General features: G+C 43.9%; 1 protein-coding gene across 7 annotated transcripts in view; it reads right to left on the bottom strand.

Moving 5' to 3' along the window:
* Positions 1-4280: 4280 nt before the first annotated feature.
* USP4 (ubiquitin specific peptidase 4) overlaps positions 4281-16900 on the bottom strand; it is a 44326-nt gene continuing 31706 nt past the window's right edge. For 3 of the 7 annotated variants that reach the window (XM_055707541.1, XM_055707544.1, XM_055707543.1), the window contains 9 exons: positions 10883-11074; positions 10230-10318; positions 9078-9293; positions 8930-9000; positions 8225-8340; positions 7185-7334; positions 6381-6484; positions 4743-4831; positions 4281-4620 (listed from right to left, as the gene is read on the bottom strand). In XM_055707541.1, coding sequence (XP_055563516.1) covers positions 4519-4620; positions 4743-4831; positions 6381-6484; positions 7185-7334; positions 8225-8340; positions 8930-9000; positions 9078-9293; positions 10230-10318; positions 10883-11074 — 1129 coding nt within the window. In that variant the 3' untranslated portion in view covers positions 4281-4518. Of the gene's footprint in view, positions 4621-4742; positions 4832-6380; positions 6485-7184; positions 7335-8224; positions 8341-8929; positions 9001-9077; positions 9294-10229; positions 10319-10882; positions 11075-14421; positions 14557-16773; positions 16897-16900 lie in introns of those variants that run through there. The other 4 variants (XR_008731789.1, XR_008731788.1, XM_055707547.1 and 1 more) reach the window with 4 other exon arrangements.

The following is a 16900-nucleotide window of genomic DNA, read 5'->3' as shown; positions in this document are numbered from 1 at the left end:
GAGCTGCAGTTTTTTATCTTTGATTCGAGCCCCAGGACTGAGTATGTTGTATTTGAGCCGAAGGCTCTCGGTAGGGGTCTCTAGCTGGAGTTGTGTTTCTCTTCAAAGGAAACATATGCTGGAGAAAAGACCTCAAAAATTATAGTTGTAGTACACACAGAGAAAGCTTGCTTGAGTTAAGCAACTTAAAACTTCATGAGACCAAAAAAGTACAAATAGTGCCCATTTCTTATCCTTTGCTTTTGAAAAATTAAGACAACATCATTCCATTAGTAGTTCAAAACTGACAGCAACAACGTATCTATCACATCTTCAAAGCAGCATGAGGATTCTGTTTCTGAAAGCAGTGGTTGTCCTTCCTCTTTTTATTATTTTTTTTCCTGTTAGAATAATTTGGGCTTGAAACTTTCTGAGAAGCAAAAGCAAGAGGGAGATACTCACCACTTGCCCATAGCAAAGCACGGGACAGCTCGCCGCCTTCTTGTATCCAAGCCTGCACCAAGGCTCCCCAGCGCTGCGAAATGCCATCTGCTCGCTTCTGCCCTGGTCAACCCACTGCTGGATGCACCAGGGGTCATGGGGGCACCTTCTGGCCCCCTCTTTGCTGCTGCCGTTCCTGGGCAGAGCAGCTCCTCAGAGGTCTTTGGGCAGCAGGGAGCCAGAGGTGGCATTTCCATGCAGAGGTAGCAAACACACGCGCTGTTTCCCGGTTAATTTAATCCTACCCAAGTCCATTTATAAGCACCTCAGATTGCCCCCAGACCCCTCCTGCCTGCCCCACTAGCAGCAGGATGTACACCTAGCAAGGGTGCCTGGCTGCTCCCTGTAGTCCCCACTCAGTTATTTACTGAAAATAAATACCCTGTTTTAAGCCACCTGCCTGAGCATCTTCTCACCCTGTAGAGAACAGGGAGCAATTGCTCCTGGTTTGTCCTTCTGCAGGAGCTCCTCAGATGTCTTCCCCAGGGAGCAGAGTCCTAACCTGGGGAAACGCTTCTTAAACAGAAGCTCTTCCACACTTTGTGGCTGTTGTTTTCTTTATTCTGGACCCTTTTTCTTGGGGTGAAATTGCACACCCTCTTCAAAGCAGGAGCTGAGCCAGGACTGAGACGCAGCCTGTTTTCTGTTCTTACCAAAATCATCTCCCCTCTGAACAGGAGCCTTAGCTCAGAGATGTTCTTGTCTGCCTCAGAGACCTCTTTCCTGAAGGCTATTAACGGTGCTTCACTGACACAGCTTGTGTTTCAGGTCATTTTCCCCTGCCTTGTGCAGTGGGGAGTTTCGCTTCTTACCCTTGGAGTTCTTGCATAAGCCCTTCCTGCAAGCCCACACGCTGATGGGAATACCCAAACACCTCCCCATAAGAAAGCTGCCACTTTGCTTTCCCTTCTGCCTGCGATGTTTCATGCCAGGCTTTGGAGGTCAGCATTTCATAGCGAAGCTCACCCCCTGCTGATCTACATTAAGGCTCCTCTAACCCTCTCTGAGGCTCCAGCTAAGATCAGGCCCCTCTGCTATTATTGCAACGTGAAGACTTCAAACCTTCTTACTGGGGCTTCACAGCCCGCCTTGACCTGCAAGATTTTGACAATCCCCCAGACTCCCTGTGCACACACCAACGCCAAATGCACACAAGCCTCTTGCGCTTAACTGCCTCAGCCTTAACTTTTCCAGCCTGGTCTCGTATATGTGCTCAGGTTGCCTTGAGGAGGAAATTGCAGTGACCACAGGACAACTATCTCAGTGGTACAGCCACAGGCAGCCCGGATACCCCTGGAAAAAACTGACAGAAGGCAGCCAGGACCACCCCTGATCCACTGGGGAAGAGGAATGAGGAAGCCACAGCTGTCTCTGCCCAGTGCCACAGAAAGGCAAGGACAGGCTTTGCTACAGCACCAGGTACCAGTGCCCCAGGTGAGAAAAGGCAACCCTGGAGGGAGCACAAACTCTCCGAAGCAGAGCATGGTGCAGGCAACAGCTGCTTTTCTCCCAAATCCCCAATGGCAGAGCAGGGAGAGACTCCTGGAGCACCAGGTATCCCGCCATCAGCAGCCTCAGGTCATAAAACAAAAGCCGAAAACACAACAAAACCCAGTTTCAGTGCAAACCACACTTTAATTTTCCTGTTTGTACAATAGAGCCAGCCACTTACAAAGTGCTAGTCTAAAAAACAGCTCTGTATTACAGCACACACACACCAGCCGAAGCCCATCAGCTCAGAGGCAGAGAAAGTAAGAGCTGGGCCACTTTTTCTGCAGTACAACAGTCTGTTCAGCATCTGAGCATCGGAGATTTAGCCCCACTGATGTGTTTCTCAGTGTCAGCACGGGTGGGGAGGCGAGGAGGAGAACAAAGGGTATTTCAGATTGATTTTCTTTTTAAAAGGTCTTTTGCTCCCCTCTCCTTCCTCTTGTCCCTATTTTGGAATGCCCACATGATTTTCTTTCAAGGTAAAAATGAACAAAAAAAATAAAAATGCTGATCAGAGTAATTCAGTGCAGTGCTACAGCTTAAAAAATGCTTTTTGGATGCTCCCCTCAGTAATGAGGGAAAAAACAGAAATACAGTATTAAGAGTTGTAAAAATCCCAAACAGCCCCAAAACCAGCACAGCAGAAGCAAATAAGCAATTCTGACCTCAAAATTCAAATTTCAATGCTTTAAAAGCAAAACTCTGCAGCAGAGGATCACAGCACTACTGTGCCAGCTAGAGGCAGCCCTCTCTAATCCTCTCTATCGCCTTTCCCATGCCCTGGCTAAGGGGCTGCACGGTGCCATCCTCCCTTCCCACTGCCCAGAGCAGAAGCGATCAAGTCGCTGGCCGGGCTTTTGCTCAGCTGCAGCACAGCAGAAGTGCAGGGACGGGCACACAACAGTTTCCTCTGGGGCTTGTGGCCAAGAGCTGCGGAGGAGCTGAACTGGCATATTTGGAGGTCAGTGGATGACTGGCCAGCAATGAAGCCACAGGGACTGTGCACAGAAGACCAAGGGGCTGCAAGCACGCATTTTGGGGGGAAAAAACGCAGTAGCTTGTCTTAGCTTTTTGGTCTGAAAACCCCTCCTGTTTGGTTCACCACCTTGAGCTAGATCTTTCCCTAAAAAGCATAGACTAAGGCTCTAGATTTTTTCTTATTTTTCACACGGAAGACCGGTTTTCCACTGAGGGCTGACCTGATCTAGTGCCCACAGGAGTCCTCACTCAAGAAAATTGAAGGACTAAAGTCCAGCTTACACAGACAGTAAAAGAGGACAGAGGGAAGAGCATTTGTCAGTTGCACCAAAAGGAGGAAGCAGAACTATTGAACAGCTAAGGCGAAGAGACCTCAAACAGGACCGTCACACCTGCAGCCTCACAGAAGATTGATGGGGTGGGGGATCTACAGGGCAGTGCTCAAGGGAGGAGGAGAAAGGCTGCAAGAACATGTCCAAAAAACCCAAAAGTTGTAAGAGAAAAGGATGAAAATTCACACAATCCATTGCATTGGGCTGTCATCCTTAGAGGTGACAGCAATGGGGACACAGCGCTGAGCTTCACTGGAGAAAAAGCTCTAAGGAGTCACATAAATGAGCAAAAAGAAATAAAAATGCTGCCACTGTACAAACCATAGGATAAATGGTGGAGGCAGAAAAGTGCTTACAGAGCAGCCTGGAAGTGAGGGTGTAGGAGATGGATGGAGAGGACAAGAAATCACCTTAGGGATGGTATTTTCCATATTTTCCATAATACTTTATGGATGGTATTTTCTCTGTGGAAGAACGGGAGCCAGAGCCAGAACAGCTGTATCCTGCATCGCTGCGCAGATCAGCCTGCACATACGCCATACTGTAGACGGGTACGGTTCACTTCCAGCAAAGCTTCCTACATTACAGGATTCAGTGCTCACATGAAAAAGGCGGAGTCAAAACCACCCAGAAGAGCCTCAAATGCATTTAGTGAAAGGACATGAGAAATGTTTGCTGCTTAGCAAGGGGACCAAGGTATGATGGCAGAGACTGCAACAGCCAGGCTAGACACACAGAGATTTGAACTGAGCTTCCAGAAATGTGCAACAAGCCTCCCTGACACAGGCAGCAACACCAGAGAGCTGGCAGGAGGCCCCCACACCGATTCACAGAACTGTACCCACCATATTCCTCCACGGGTCCCTGCAAGGCTCAGCTGTGACGTGGCCTCCAGCTCAGGCTGTACGCTCTCCTGACCCCAGCTACAACCCTCAGCCCAAGAACAACAGCCCCAGCCCAGCTCAGCCCCGACCCCTGCCTCTAGCCACACAGCTCAGCCAGATTTTATAAAGAACTTTATTGAAGCTCCAATATATATTATTTTTGGCCTCTAAATACCCAGGTGTCAGCACCTACTCCTGGCTCTCCAGTGCTATTCTGCAACCCCCAGCACTGAAACTTTCAGTGCTAGATTTTCTGCTTGACTCCTACAGAAGGAAGAAAAATTTTCAGACGCCTCAGGCATGGCTTTAGAAGAGCAACCGCTAACATGGTGGCCAAGTGCTGGAGGTGATGTTTAGTTGGTATCCATGCCGTCACACTCTTCTTGGGGAGGAGATGGGGCAGTGTGTTCCTCACTATTCCGGCGCTGATAAAACAGCACATACGCAGCTTTTGTCTACCAAACAAAGAAGAAAACCATCTGAAACAATCCACACAGCTTGGCTGGGAATGTAATGCCCAAAGCAGGGAACCACACTTTTACCACAAACTTAGATTAGCCTCAGGCCAAATACTCACCACTATTTGGTCTTCTGAAGCCAACAATACACTGCTGTCATCAAAGTAGTACCACTTGCCATCCACTTTGTTCTTTGCGTAGGCAGTGTCTGTCAGGAGAAGAAACTGCAGCTCAGTACTCCAGGGAAGAACAGCAGGTAATGCCACTCCAGCTGTGCTGCACTAGCGACACTCCAGATGCAAACTGAGCGTGCACGGGAGGCCAAGAGCTAGTCTTAACTACCCCAAACCTGCTTCACCAACATACTCATCTTCTAGAACACACTAGCTGGGTCCAGCTAGTCTAGAACACATACCAGACTCACCCCTGATAGCTGAGATGTAGGGCAAAGAACCTTGGGAGAAAGATTACAGTGTTTTGTTCACCTCCCTTGAGCCAGAGCTTTCCCAAACGCACAGTTTAAGACTCTGCATTTTCACATGAAAGAAGTTTTCTGATGATGACAGATCTGATCTAGTGCTTGCAAGAGTCCTTGCTCAAAAAGGAAGTTGGACTAGAGTCCTGCAAAGTCCCTTCCAACCAAGACATCTGTTTGACTATGATCTCCAATCTCAAAATATACCCCCCTTCAGCCACTGCTACCCTATGGTGACATACACTACGAGTTAAGCACATATATTGCCAAATGGGAGTTCATCCATGTAGTAAACCACTTCCAGGTGGTTTTAAAAGTGTCACCTACAGCATGGACCTGCACAGACACCTGATACAGGGAACTCCACTACAGATGCATTTCATCTATGCCGCAACAAGATCAGTGACAGAAAATTCAGACTTGTCATAAATAACAAAGGAGGTTTTTTTTTTCTCCTGATGGCATGACATTTTCCCTGCCACGTGAACCTTTGCCAATGGAAACATAGAATGGAGACATTCTACTGCAAGCTAGTACCAGCTGTGCAACAAAGAGATCCCAAGAACTACATGTTTGTTTGTGGCTTGTTTTAGAAAAAGATGGAACACAGGAAAATGAAAGAGAAAAAAAAAAAAAGTGCTTTAAATTGGTGTTGCAGCAAACAGAATTCAGGGTAGGAAAGGCAGAAAGGCATCAGACCCAGCTTCATGACAAGCTATGCCCTCTGCTCTGCCTTCCTGGCCAATGGGTGACTGCTGCTCAGACCTTGTCTCACCAACACTGAGGGAACTCAGCAAGCTCCTGCTTGGCTGGCTCAACCGCTGGCAATCCCTGCTCTGCAGCTGTGATGTTACACCCACACCAACCAGCTGCCCTCTGGCACGGGGCAGGGCAAGAAGCTGAGTCTTGGAGTTAAACTGACAGCTTACGCTGAAGACACTCTTCAGTAAGAAGCTCCTTTCCACAATTTCATGTTTGTCATTGAAAAATCTTGACTCCACTCAAACTATGGAACACCACCACACACTCTAATAACTAATAATCAAGGTCCCACAGACCTCGGGCAGCTGCAAACTACACAGACTGGCTAGCTGCTCTGCAAATCCTAATTAGGAAGGACTTTACCTTCCAAGATTATATTCACCTGCACACAGAGCACAGGTAAGTTTTGGACTAGACACGCTTGGTGAGGGCTGCTGCAGGTCTCCAACACACAAAGCCCTCCCATGACCCCTCCGCCTGTATTTCCCTGCACACAAAGGACATGGAAGCAGTTACTCACAGTGGCCTACTCCCATGGCACCATAGTGATTGGAAACTGCAATGAGGTCATAAACATATGAGCCTGCTCTTGGGTCGCAGACAAACTCAGACATGTTTAAACCCCTGGAAGGAAAACCAAAAGTATCAGTACACCAGTAACCAGTACTTTCTAAAAAGTGATGCATGACACCAGTGAAGTTCTGCACCAGTGCTGCCTGCATGCAGAAGTGCTGCACTCTGCTGCTCAATGGCCCGACATGTTACCCCTCCCACACCGGGTAGGTCCTGGTAAACACATCAGGCCCTGCCAAAAGATTTAGAGGGAGGTGGTGAATAAAAGACAGTTCAGAGCGTCCCTGTGTAGGCATGAAAAGTGAAACAGGAGTAGTAAGGAATATGCTTCATCCTGCAACAGGATGCTGACAAGCAGAAGCAGAGGAATGCGACAGGCTTTCATCCTGTACTTGTGCAATCCTCAGTACTACATAAGTGCAGTTCTGCCCAACAAATTTGCTTAATCCTCTCTAGAGGATTCTTTTGGTTCAGCAGAATCACATGGCTTTAACCTAATTTCACAAGACACAGTACCTCCTAGTAACTAGTGTTCTTTGAGATGTGTAGAGTTTACTAAGATTAGCAAAAAAAACCCCAAAAAAACCCCAACAAACGCCAACTCATGCCTGTTGTCTTGCAGTTCAAATCCAGAAGACAGAGGTGTTCCAGTTACAGTTTTAATAACAAGCCCACCCAACAGTAACATCAGAAGTAGATTTCTCTTGACCAGCTTCTTCAAGCTCCTCCTAGTGTGAGGGAAGAATCCTACCTGATGGGGAATTCCACAACAGTGTCAAGTTTATCCCTCCAGTATCTGCTGTATGAGAATCGTTTTAAATGTACTACCAAAATCCTTGGCAAAGACCACAAGTCAAACTTCTTTGTGGCCTGTTGATGTTTCTTACAGTTAGGGCAGTACCTGGGAAAAGAGTAACAAACAAGGAAATGAATGATTATGTTAAAAAGAGAAGCTTTTGGCCTTCCATTAAAAGGTGCCTCAATAGTGCAGTATAGTCCCTGCCTTACAGAAGGCTTTTTTGGCTGTGGAATACGTAGGTGAACACACTTCCTCAGAGGTTTCCAAACTGCAACTTGCTTTTACTCATAGGCAAAATGTCCTATGGCAAGTGTGTTAACTGAGCATTGTACAAAGATTATTTTTTCTTTTGTAAATTAAAAAAAAAAAGATTTGAAGGGCCCATTACTTCTTTATTATCTCCTAATGCAGCTCAAACAGGTAACAGTTGCAAATACATCTATAGCATGTAATTGGAAATTAATAACCAACAATCACCTACTACACTGTAAGTTATTTTCTTACACAGCGAGCAAACAACCTCCAAAAATCTTCTGCACACACAGCAATCACACCTTGGTCACTTAGTATCTGCCGTACCTAGCCTCTCTGGACTAGGGATTTTTGGTAGAGTTAGCAGTGGGTTAGGACCAGTTCGAGCTAGAAATAATACAGGATTAAACCCTAAGGTAGCCACATGCTTTTGCTCTTTTACTACTGCAACTGCTTCCTCTGACAGATGTATGCTGGAGAATCAAAAATAGTGCCAGTGGGCATGTAGCTTCCAAAGATCAGGCTATTTTTAAAATAAAGGCAGGAAACTAATACATTTTTTTTAACCCACATGCGCAGCCTATTGAGTCAATGACTTGACACAGAACTGATGAGACTTCTCACAGATGAAGACAAAAGGATCGTCCCAGGAAATTATCAGAATCCCACGACAAACAGTGTGAACTCAAATAGTTATTAGCATTTCACAATCAACATAGGAGGCAGACAGAGGCTCTTACCACGGGTCGTGTTCACCAAGCGTTTCCATAGTAGTGAAGAGCTCTATGCAGTCTCTGAGGGCTACCACAGCCTTCTTCTTCTGTGGCTGTAGCATACTTCCATGCTTTTCAAATGCCTAGTGAAAGAGATGTGTGCTTTATTCAATTCCACATAATCTTTAATCCTTAACATCGCAAAAAGGAAGATGGTCACCTTCACAATGCTGCCTGTTTCTGACCCACACAACGAAGTTTCCAGCCACTCCTTCCTTGTGTTATGAACAGTCCGTAAGAGAAAGCGTATGTCCTTACTTCAAAGTTTGTGGGGTTTGAGTTTTTTTTCCAAGAGTAACAACAGGTTATTCTGTTACAATACCCGATCCAGCAGAACTCACAAAAAGTATACTGAGCTTTCTATTATGCTCTATAAATTTGCTTTCAGGTTTCTTCCAAGTTTTGGGGATTTGTTTGCTTTGCTTGTTGAGTGGACTTAGAACTAGAGTACTTAGCCCTGAAATTAAAATGTCTGCTTTTCAGAACACACTGGAAACAACAGAAATTCCAGATCTATAGACCTTATCACTACAAGATTTTAAGTAAACATATCTCATGCTGGTGACTCAATTTTTATCAAGGGAGCTCTGCTACATTTCACCATTTACTGTCATCTTTTAAGCACTATGCAAGCCTACATAAAGACTATTTATGAAAAGAGCATACTACAACCTGTGCCTCCTGTTCATCAAAAAGTAGCCTCCGTGTATCAGAATCCCAGTCAATAGCAAGGGCAGAAAAAGCTACAAGAAAGAAGAAACATTTATTGCAAAGGTGTAAGGAGAAGGAAGAAAAAAGAAGACAGAAAAACAGTAATTACCATTCAATTTTAAGATTTTTCCTTCTACAATTGAGTTTATCTCGGAGGTCCCAGAGGAATTCACGAGGCTAAAAGTGAAATGCTGCTTCTTGCAAGGCTGCAGGTCTCTTGCTGAGTCCACCTGCATATAGCCCTCACAGTGGCAGGGATCAACTTCTGCCAGCTTTTCCTTGCCTTCCTGTCCACTGTCCTGATGTTCCATCTCTTCAATGTCACCTGGCAAAATTTAAAACAAGCACAACATTGAAGAGCTTCACTGAAACTTTAGACTGACACCTCACACAGACAGCTGTTTGCATGAGCCTGTTACGACACACACTAATTACTCAGAAAGCAATTAAAAGACACACAGAAAAAGAAATCTGTGCTTGCTAACAACTGCATCTGAAGTTGTATTTTTTCCTTTATCAGATGCCAGGTGATGTGCCGAGTTATCTTAGTATCAGACATGATTGAGAGTGCTCGGTTCACAATAGGTTAATGATCATACCTTCTGCTAGCACACCCTAATAAACAGCCCAAGAAAGAATCAGCACGGTTGCCGCTGGGTCTCTTACAGAACAGAGTATGTAAGTCTCCAGGAAAGTTATTTCCATTCTTTGGCAAAAATGGGTGGACTTTTTCGCCCATTTAAAATGTCCTATTTAACTTGTTCCAGTTGTTACTCTCACAGCAGCACAACTGAGTGCTTTCAAAGAGGAAAGAGAAACTGCATTTGCCATCAGTGTTAAAACCTTCCTTGTAAGCATCTACCCTAGGAATGAGACCTCATGATTCTAGGTCCATGAATATGTCCATTTCCACTTTATTTCTCCAGAACCTGTCTTTGTCACCTAACAGGCCAGTTTTCATCACCAAGAAGTGTATTAGTAAAGGAGTTGCCTGGGGAGGAAGGAGGAACACCTAATAGGGACTTCCCTAACATTGGTCAAGATGAATGCACACCACACCTTGTTCTCCCACTGCTGCTTACGCGCATCTGATCTCCCTTGGAAGGAAAATGGTCTAGAGTCCTCACCACACCATGCAGAAATTACGCAACAGCATGGTTTAATCACTGTGAAAAAACCCAACCTGCTAGAGCTTAAGCCAAATGCTAATAAAAAGCTTTAAGAGCTAGAAAGCTTCCAGGTAATTTTGAAACAACCGTACCTTCAACCACACCATTGGAGCCATTGCAGGTTCCTTTGTCCGGGCAGGTTGTAGAGTATTCTTCTGCCAAAGGGGGTTTCACGTAGCGGCTAAAGAGAGTGAATATGTTTATCACACAATCATACTGAAGCTGTACATCAGAATAACAGCACCCCTCTCCATCATCAGTTTTTGCTGTCCAATCCCCCTCAGCAAACTGGACCCATCCTCCATCGTACCATTTACAGGACAAGAACTCTCAGAATGAGTCAAACCAAAACAATTCAGTAAGTCTCTGTTCTCGCTGCTTGCTCCAAGTTTTACTGGCGGTAGATGGAAAAGGCAAATATAAGTTACAGTGGTCCCTTCTGAAAGCCCATGGCCTGAGTTCTGCTCCTGACCCATTTTGCCACACAAAGTAGGTAGTTTCCCTTGTGACTACCACCAGTATTATCTCACAGCCTGCTTTCAGAGAGCCGAAAAAAACCAGGGCCTTGAAATGTCCCTGGGGCCTCCAGACACTAACGCAATGCAAATCCTGGTTTACAAGCCACATACAAATTTAAAAATCAAGGAAAATTCTTCCTGTTAACAAAGATGCAGTAATCCTATTACAGTGTAATTGGACAGGCAACCACTAGAACTTTACATGGGATTCAAAAGACATGACTTACCTGATCTGCTCCAAAACCACACTGTACAAGTGGTCCACAGTGAGTTTGTGTTTCAGCACAGATATTAATAGTGGCTGACCAAAGAGTACGGTCCCTGAAGTATTGCTGGATTGCCTCATTGTCTTTTCCCGAAAGTAAACAGAGAGAGTAACACACTCCGAGCCATCCTCACTTGGCTTGCAAACTTCATACCTGTTTGAGAGACAGGTATTTCTATGGGTTATTTCCACTGCCAAGAAGCACAACAGGTAGAACCAATATGAACTCAGTCCAACAAGTCTCTCCACCAGGTCCTCCTGAGAAGGACAGAAAGGGTTGTACTCTGTCTTCATGCTACAGAGCAGTTTTCCTGAACTTTTCCCATGGCTTACAATGACACAGTATACATAACCACCAACAACTCAACTGCCACCTTCCCTCTGTCTTTATTCCTAATTCACATCCCTACTGCCACTCACCTCTCAAGACATTACCCTGACAACAACATGCTGCTTCAACCAGATCATGGCATCAGTGAGAAATACTAAATGCAATTTTAAATCCCTTGGACAGAATTTGTTTCCTCTGGAGAAAGAAACCCTCTTGATACCTTGGGTTGTGCATTCTCACAGCCTCTCGTACAGATAATGGCCTGAGCTCACATCACTGAGCTGCCAACATTTCAGAAAACCAGGAGTTTGGAAACAACACAGGAAATTTCACAGAAAAATCTAAGGACAGTAAACACACAGGAGAAAAACATTCTGAAAGAAAACAAACAGCTCTGGAGAACAGTGAGGAGACCAAGAAACAGCTTGTGCTACTGGGTGAAACAGCAAATGAGGTATTTGCAGATATCACAGTCACAAGAAACCACGTGGTCCAACACTATCACACTGTTCACTTCAGGACTATTCATTACAAAAGATTCATTTTCAGGAATGCCAAGCCACACTGTTCTTAAATTTGGTGAGTCACCTGTCCAGACTGATCTTAAAACTGAAAAAGAAAGAAAGATTTCATGAATGATGTCGCTATGCAAAATGACCAAGAACACAATCACATATCTGAATGTACCAACTCTTCACAGCTCTCTTACATTAGACAAGACGCTTCCCTTCTCTTAAGGGTCAAGAAAGATTTTTCTATTCCTGTGTTCAAAATGCTCTTGTAGAGCAGGGAGGAGAACAAATTTCAGTAGTTCTGCTCCATCCTACTTAAACAAAAAGGAATCCCAGCTTGGGGCTTGCACCAAGTCAGAAAAGTACATAAAGAAAAATATCCTTCCAGAGTCCCAGCCCAGACCACCAAGCGCATTAGAGATCAGCATCAGCATAGGACAGTCCAATGCAAGTGGCAGTTGAGGTTTTCTAGGCTGTCAATGCCATTCAGCTGGACACCAGCACCGGATACAGTTCACACCTAATATTTCCTGAGAAAGAGCGCCACCAAAAGGTGAATTATTTTACTTAGCACTGTTTCAGTAACAAAAAAACATACTCCGTCCCAGAATATCATCTACAATTAACTCCAGGTCCTATGCTTGTCTCCAGTCCTTAAGCTCAACTCTATAAAACAGATCAGTACACAACATACACATGTTCCTCAACATTCTCATGACTGCCTCTCACACTGCCTACACTGTGCTCTGCAAGCAGCAGTTAATGCAGGCCCCATTTATACTCACCCTCATGCACCTGAATGAAGCCCAACCCATGTGACGGAACAGAAAAAACCCACTTAAGTATTACCCATATACAGATGTCACCCATCACAAACAGCCAGCATGCTGTACCCCTGTAACACTTTGCAAAAGACCATCTCACTGCAACGTAACAAGTTTGGTTACTCAAGTGTCCTTCTACCCACTCCACCTCAGAACAGCTTCCACATACTCTTATTAGAGGCAGACTTATCAGAATCAGGATCTGTCATTTTCTGAATCTCTTGAGCAACAGACATCCTTTCTAAAAAAAAAATAATCTAAGATATAATACTTTATCTATAATTTAAGGAAGGCTGTAGAGCTGATACTGGGAATTACTAGAAATACACTGTAATTCTGTATCTTACAACTTAATTGAAATAGTAGAACATAAAGATGACGCTACACCACACTATACGACATGGTTTTAGAAGTCAGAGTCATTAGCTCAGCTGCTACCACACTGTATATTGCCTGGTTGCCTCTATAATTCATAACAACTCTGAAAAGCATCTGAAAACTACTAAGCAATAGGGCAGGATTTGACTAGTCTTCATCAGCATTATGAAGTCTTCAGAGCTGTGGTTATAATTCAGAAAGGAGGCAGCGAGCAGTGAAGTAGGTAACTTTCATTCCCTTGCAAACTGAAGTCAAGCAAGCACACAAGGAGCACAAGGAGCACGAAAAACTACAGGAAGACAAGGCAAAGCGATGTGAAAGGGCATTGAAAGCAAAAAATACTGAGCTAAGCACCAGTCTAATATACATGTTGTATATTACTGAAACATTCCCTCCCAAGTGCCGCTATATAAAGTCCAGCTGGAAAACACTATGTGGATCACAAGTCAGCCTATAGCAACAACCAAGAAAAGAAGTATATTTTGTAAAAGAACAGAGAAGGATAGAAAAAAAAATGTCACTGAAGAAGCTGACAAACACATCTGTCTGAACAGGATTACTACTGCACACCAACGCAGAGATACCGCTGAGAGATTACAATAGGTTCAAAGGCTGACAATAAGAATGAACAGAGAACTGGAAAAAACCTGGGTGAAAATGCTGCACATACTCTGATCTCTTCTAAGAAGTGGAAATACTCCTAATCTGTTCTTTCTTCCATAATGCCAGAACATATATAAACAAGTAAACTAGGAGATAAGAAGCTGCAAATAAACTTTCACACAACAGGTAGTTTGCCCTGTTCAAGTTGGTCACAGGATTTTGCCAGTCTTACAGAGGAGTAAGATTAAAAAGGATGAGGGAAATCAACGAGCAGTATTTTTTACTAAGCCTAAAAAAACCCCTGAAACACAGAAACTCATTCTGGAAAGGATAAAAATCCTTATTTCCAATAAGAAAACTATAATTTGAGCAAGCGAGAACAAACTTCCTAGATCAGTCTGCTACAATATCTCACACATGTCAAACATTTCACATAAAGCTACTAGACTAGCAGGTTTGCTGACCTAATTCACTTTAATAATTTTTGTAGCCTCCATCACGTGAACAAACCTAACATTTCTGCAGCCACTCGTGGTTTTTCAAGACCACAAACTCATCTAGTAACACACAGCATGTTGTAAGAGAAGGCAGCAAACATGGTATGTATGGCAAACTAAATTATTCAAATATGCACACTTTCATAGGTTAAAGGTGACCTGCAAATCAATTTGTGAAACTTTTATCAATGTAAATGATACTTATTATAATATATGCCCCATTAGCCAGGCTAAGAGAACAGGGGTATCTAGTTTATCCATTAAAACATTTTTCTTCTTAGGCCTTAAGAACTAAGAAGAAATACTAAGAGTGATACCCTTGAAATGGGCTGCGGAGGTTGTTTGCAAGTGGTACTTACCTGACCCCTTGTAGGCCGGCCCCAAGCTCCAGCAGGATCCCTGGGTGATGTGATATCACCAGCATGGTGCATGTGTGGGTGTTACATTGGAGCGGGAGCCGGAGGTCCTAGTGGGGCTGGACTTCACAGAACCTAAGAAAAAGAAATAGTAAGCGTTTCGGTTATGTGCTGAATGCTGTTCTCTGCTTAGCCTGGAGAATGAGAGCATTCAGCAAACACTGAACAACCACTGTCAAATTGATTTGCAGACCACCTTTACATTACTGACGTTCTGATCATTTGCCACAGATCTCCCTGACCTCTGGCAGGAACAACATGCCTCCAGGAAACATTTACAATGTGGTGAGAGGCAGGTTACTCCCACCATTCTTTGGCTGCACTGCCCCTACACACTGTGCCAGTGATCTTGCTTCAGGTCTTGTAACAAACCCCTTTATTTCTGCAAGAGTCTCACCTTTTTCTCTGAGGCTAAATACTAATGCATCTTGCATCAGAACTACCCTACGTTTCCAAGCCTGTCATGATGAGAAAGAGATGAGTGCAAAGCCTTGTGACAGAATAGGCTTGGACAATTCTAGCCCCAAATTCTCCTTCCCTTTCAGCTGACCTGAAAAAGAAAATGCATAGTTTTGTCCTTTTGTGCCAGGTTCATTTTGGGATGCATCTGACAGTTAAAGTCACTTAAATATCAAGAAGCCCAGTAACATTTGCATTTCTTCTTTTTGAAGTTTGACTATCAGAGAGCACAACAAGTAACGTTAATACCTCAATATCTTAATAATCACCACAAGAACTGATGAGCCAGAAACTGAACAGCTGAAAGGGCAAATCTATCTTAGCCATCCAGGCCAGATTTTTAATTTTTTTTTCCCCAAAAAAAAAATCACTGTCCATTCAGCTTAAATTCCAAATGGAGTCCAATTCTTCCCCTCCCCGCAAGATTCAGCACTTCCCACCGTTTTAGTGGGATGTGAAAATTCACAGTGCACGTCTCAAGGTGTCAAAAGTGCCCTGCAAAAACCACAGAAGGCTGAACGACTCTTCCCTCACATCCCTATGGCGAAAACCGGAAAAAATACAGCTTGTCTGACCACTGAAAGCTCCTAAAAAAACGTGCAAGCTCATTATTCTATACATCCCATCTATCACATATTTCACAAATATTCATCAATACTAGCCGGGACTACAATGCTTGCAGACCATGCCTCCTCTGTCAAGCAAATACAAAAAACAACAAAGCGCATTCCAGCTGTGCTACTCCTACTGCAACATAGCGTGAGTTCCTGCTCAGTGACATTTACAAGTGAAGCATTTCATGGAAATCTATATTCTACTCAGTAACCAACCAATATAGAGGCCTAAATTAAAAGCAGAGATTTAACAGACATTGGTGTCAAAAGCAAGACACCAGTACAAGAGTAGTGACTTTTTTTGTTTGTTTTAAAATCACGTCCCTGCTGTGGCCCAGATCTTCTACAGTATTAGATTAGGCTCTTCCTTGAATTCTGAATTGAGACCTGTTGCTAGCTGGCTAGTGCACAATATTCTAAAATCAGAAGCCTGTTGAACCAACAGGGTATTGTCATATGCAGACCCAGGCCTGGCTACCACTTTCAGCAAAGCAAACATGGAGAAATATTGCAAGAGACTGGCCATTTTCAGTTTTTCAGTCCTGAGGCAACTTAAGGTGATGCTACAAAGGCAAGAACTGCCAGTTTAGATTACTACAAGACCCTAAAGCTTCAGAACCATTGAAACAACTGATTTCTGTTACAGAAGACTGACACCCAGGTGATCACGGGTCGAAGATCTGCTGGACTCTGAGCAAAGTCCTGTTGAGAAGGGGACAAGGAGAGCAAGAAACAAAGGAAAAATTCGATGGCAGCTGCTCACTAAACCAGAGCCTGAAGACTTTGTAGCTTTCCCTATCATTACACACTCATTCCTTGCATTCTCAGACTCCAGCAAGGGACCACAGATGATTACTAACACAACTTTGGTTTGTTTCTGTCAGTGGAAGGGAGAAGTACTCTTCAGGTGAGGAAACTGCTACACCATTAAAAAAGATGATTTAACACTAGCTTGAGGCATGGAAGGGCACTGTCTTCGGTTTAGCACAGCTTCTCTTGCAATTCTGTGTGTGGCTATCAGGAAGGAACAAAAGAAAAGATCTGTGAGCACACCCAAATTCAAAGATTAAGCAGCAAATTCCTTCAGGAAAATGCCTCAAAAATCAACAGGACCCACTGAGCAGCCTGCAATTTTAAAATACAAGTTTGGGAAATATACACTTGAGAAACCTATTTCTGAATATGCTGTACTAATTTAATTCTATTTTGAATTGCTTACTTCTTTGTATTTCATTTTCTCATCAGTGAAAGAAACTTTGCATCTAACTTCAATTGCTTAAAACAAGTGATGAGATGTACACATTACAGTTTGCCAACGGGGAAGTATTGCCACTGGACATTACTGA

The sequence above is a fragment of the Falco cherrug genome, chromosome 4 (assembly GCF_023634085.1).
Source record: "Falco cherrug isolate bFalChe1 chromosome 4, bFalChe1.pri, whole genome shotgun sequence".
Lineage (NCBI taxonomy): Eukaryota > Metazoa > Chordata > Aves > Falconiformes > Falconidae > Falco > Falco cherrug.
The sequence above is the reverse complement of the archived record's forward strand: the minus strand, read 5'-3'. Positions and strand labels throughout refer to the sequence as shown.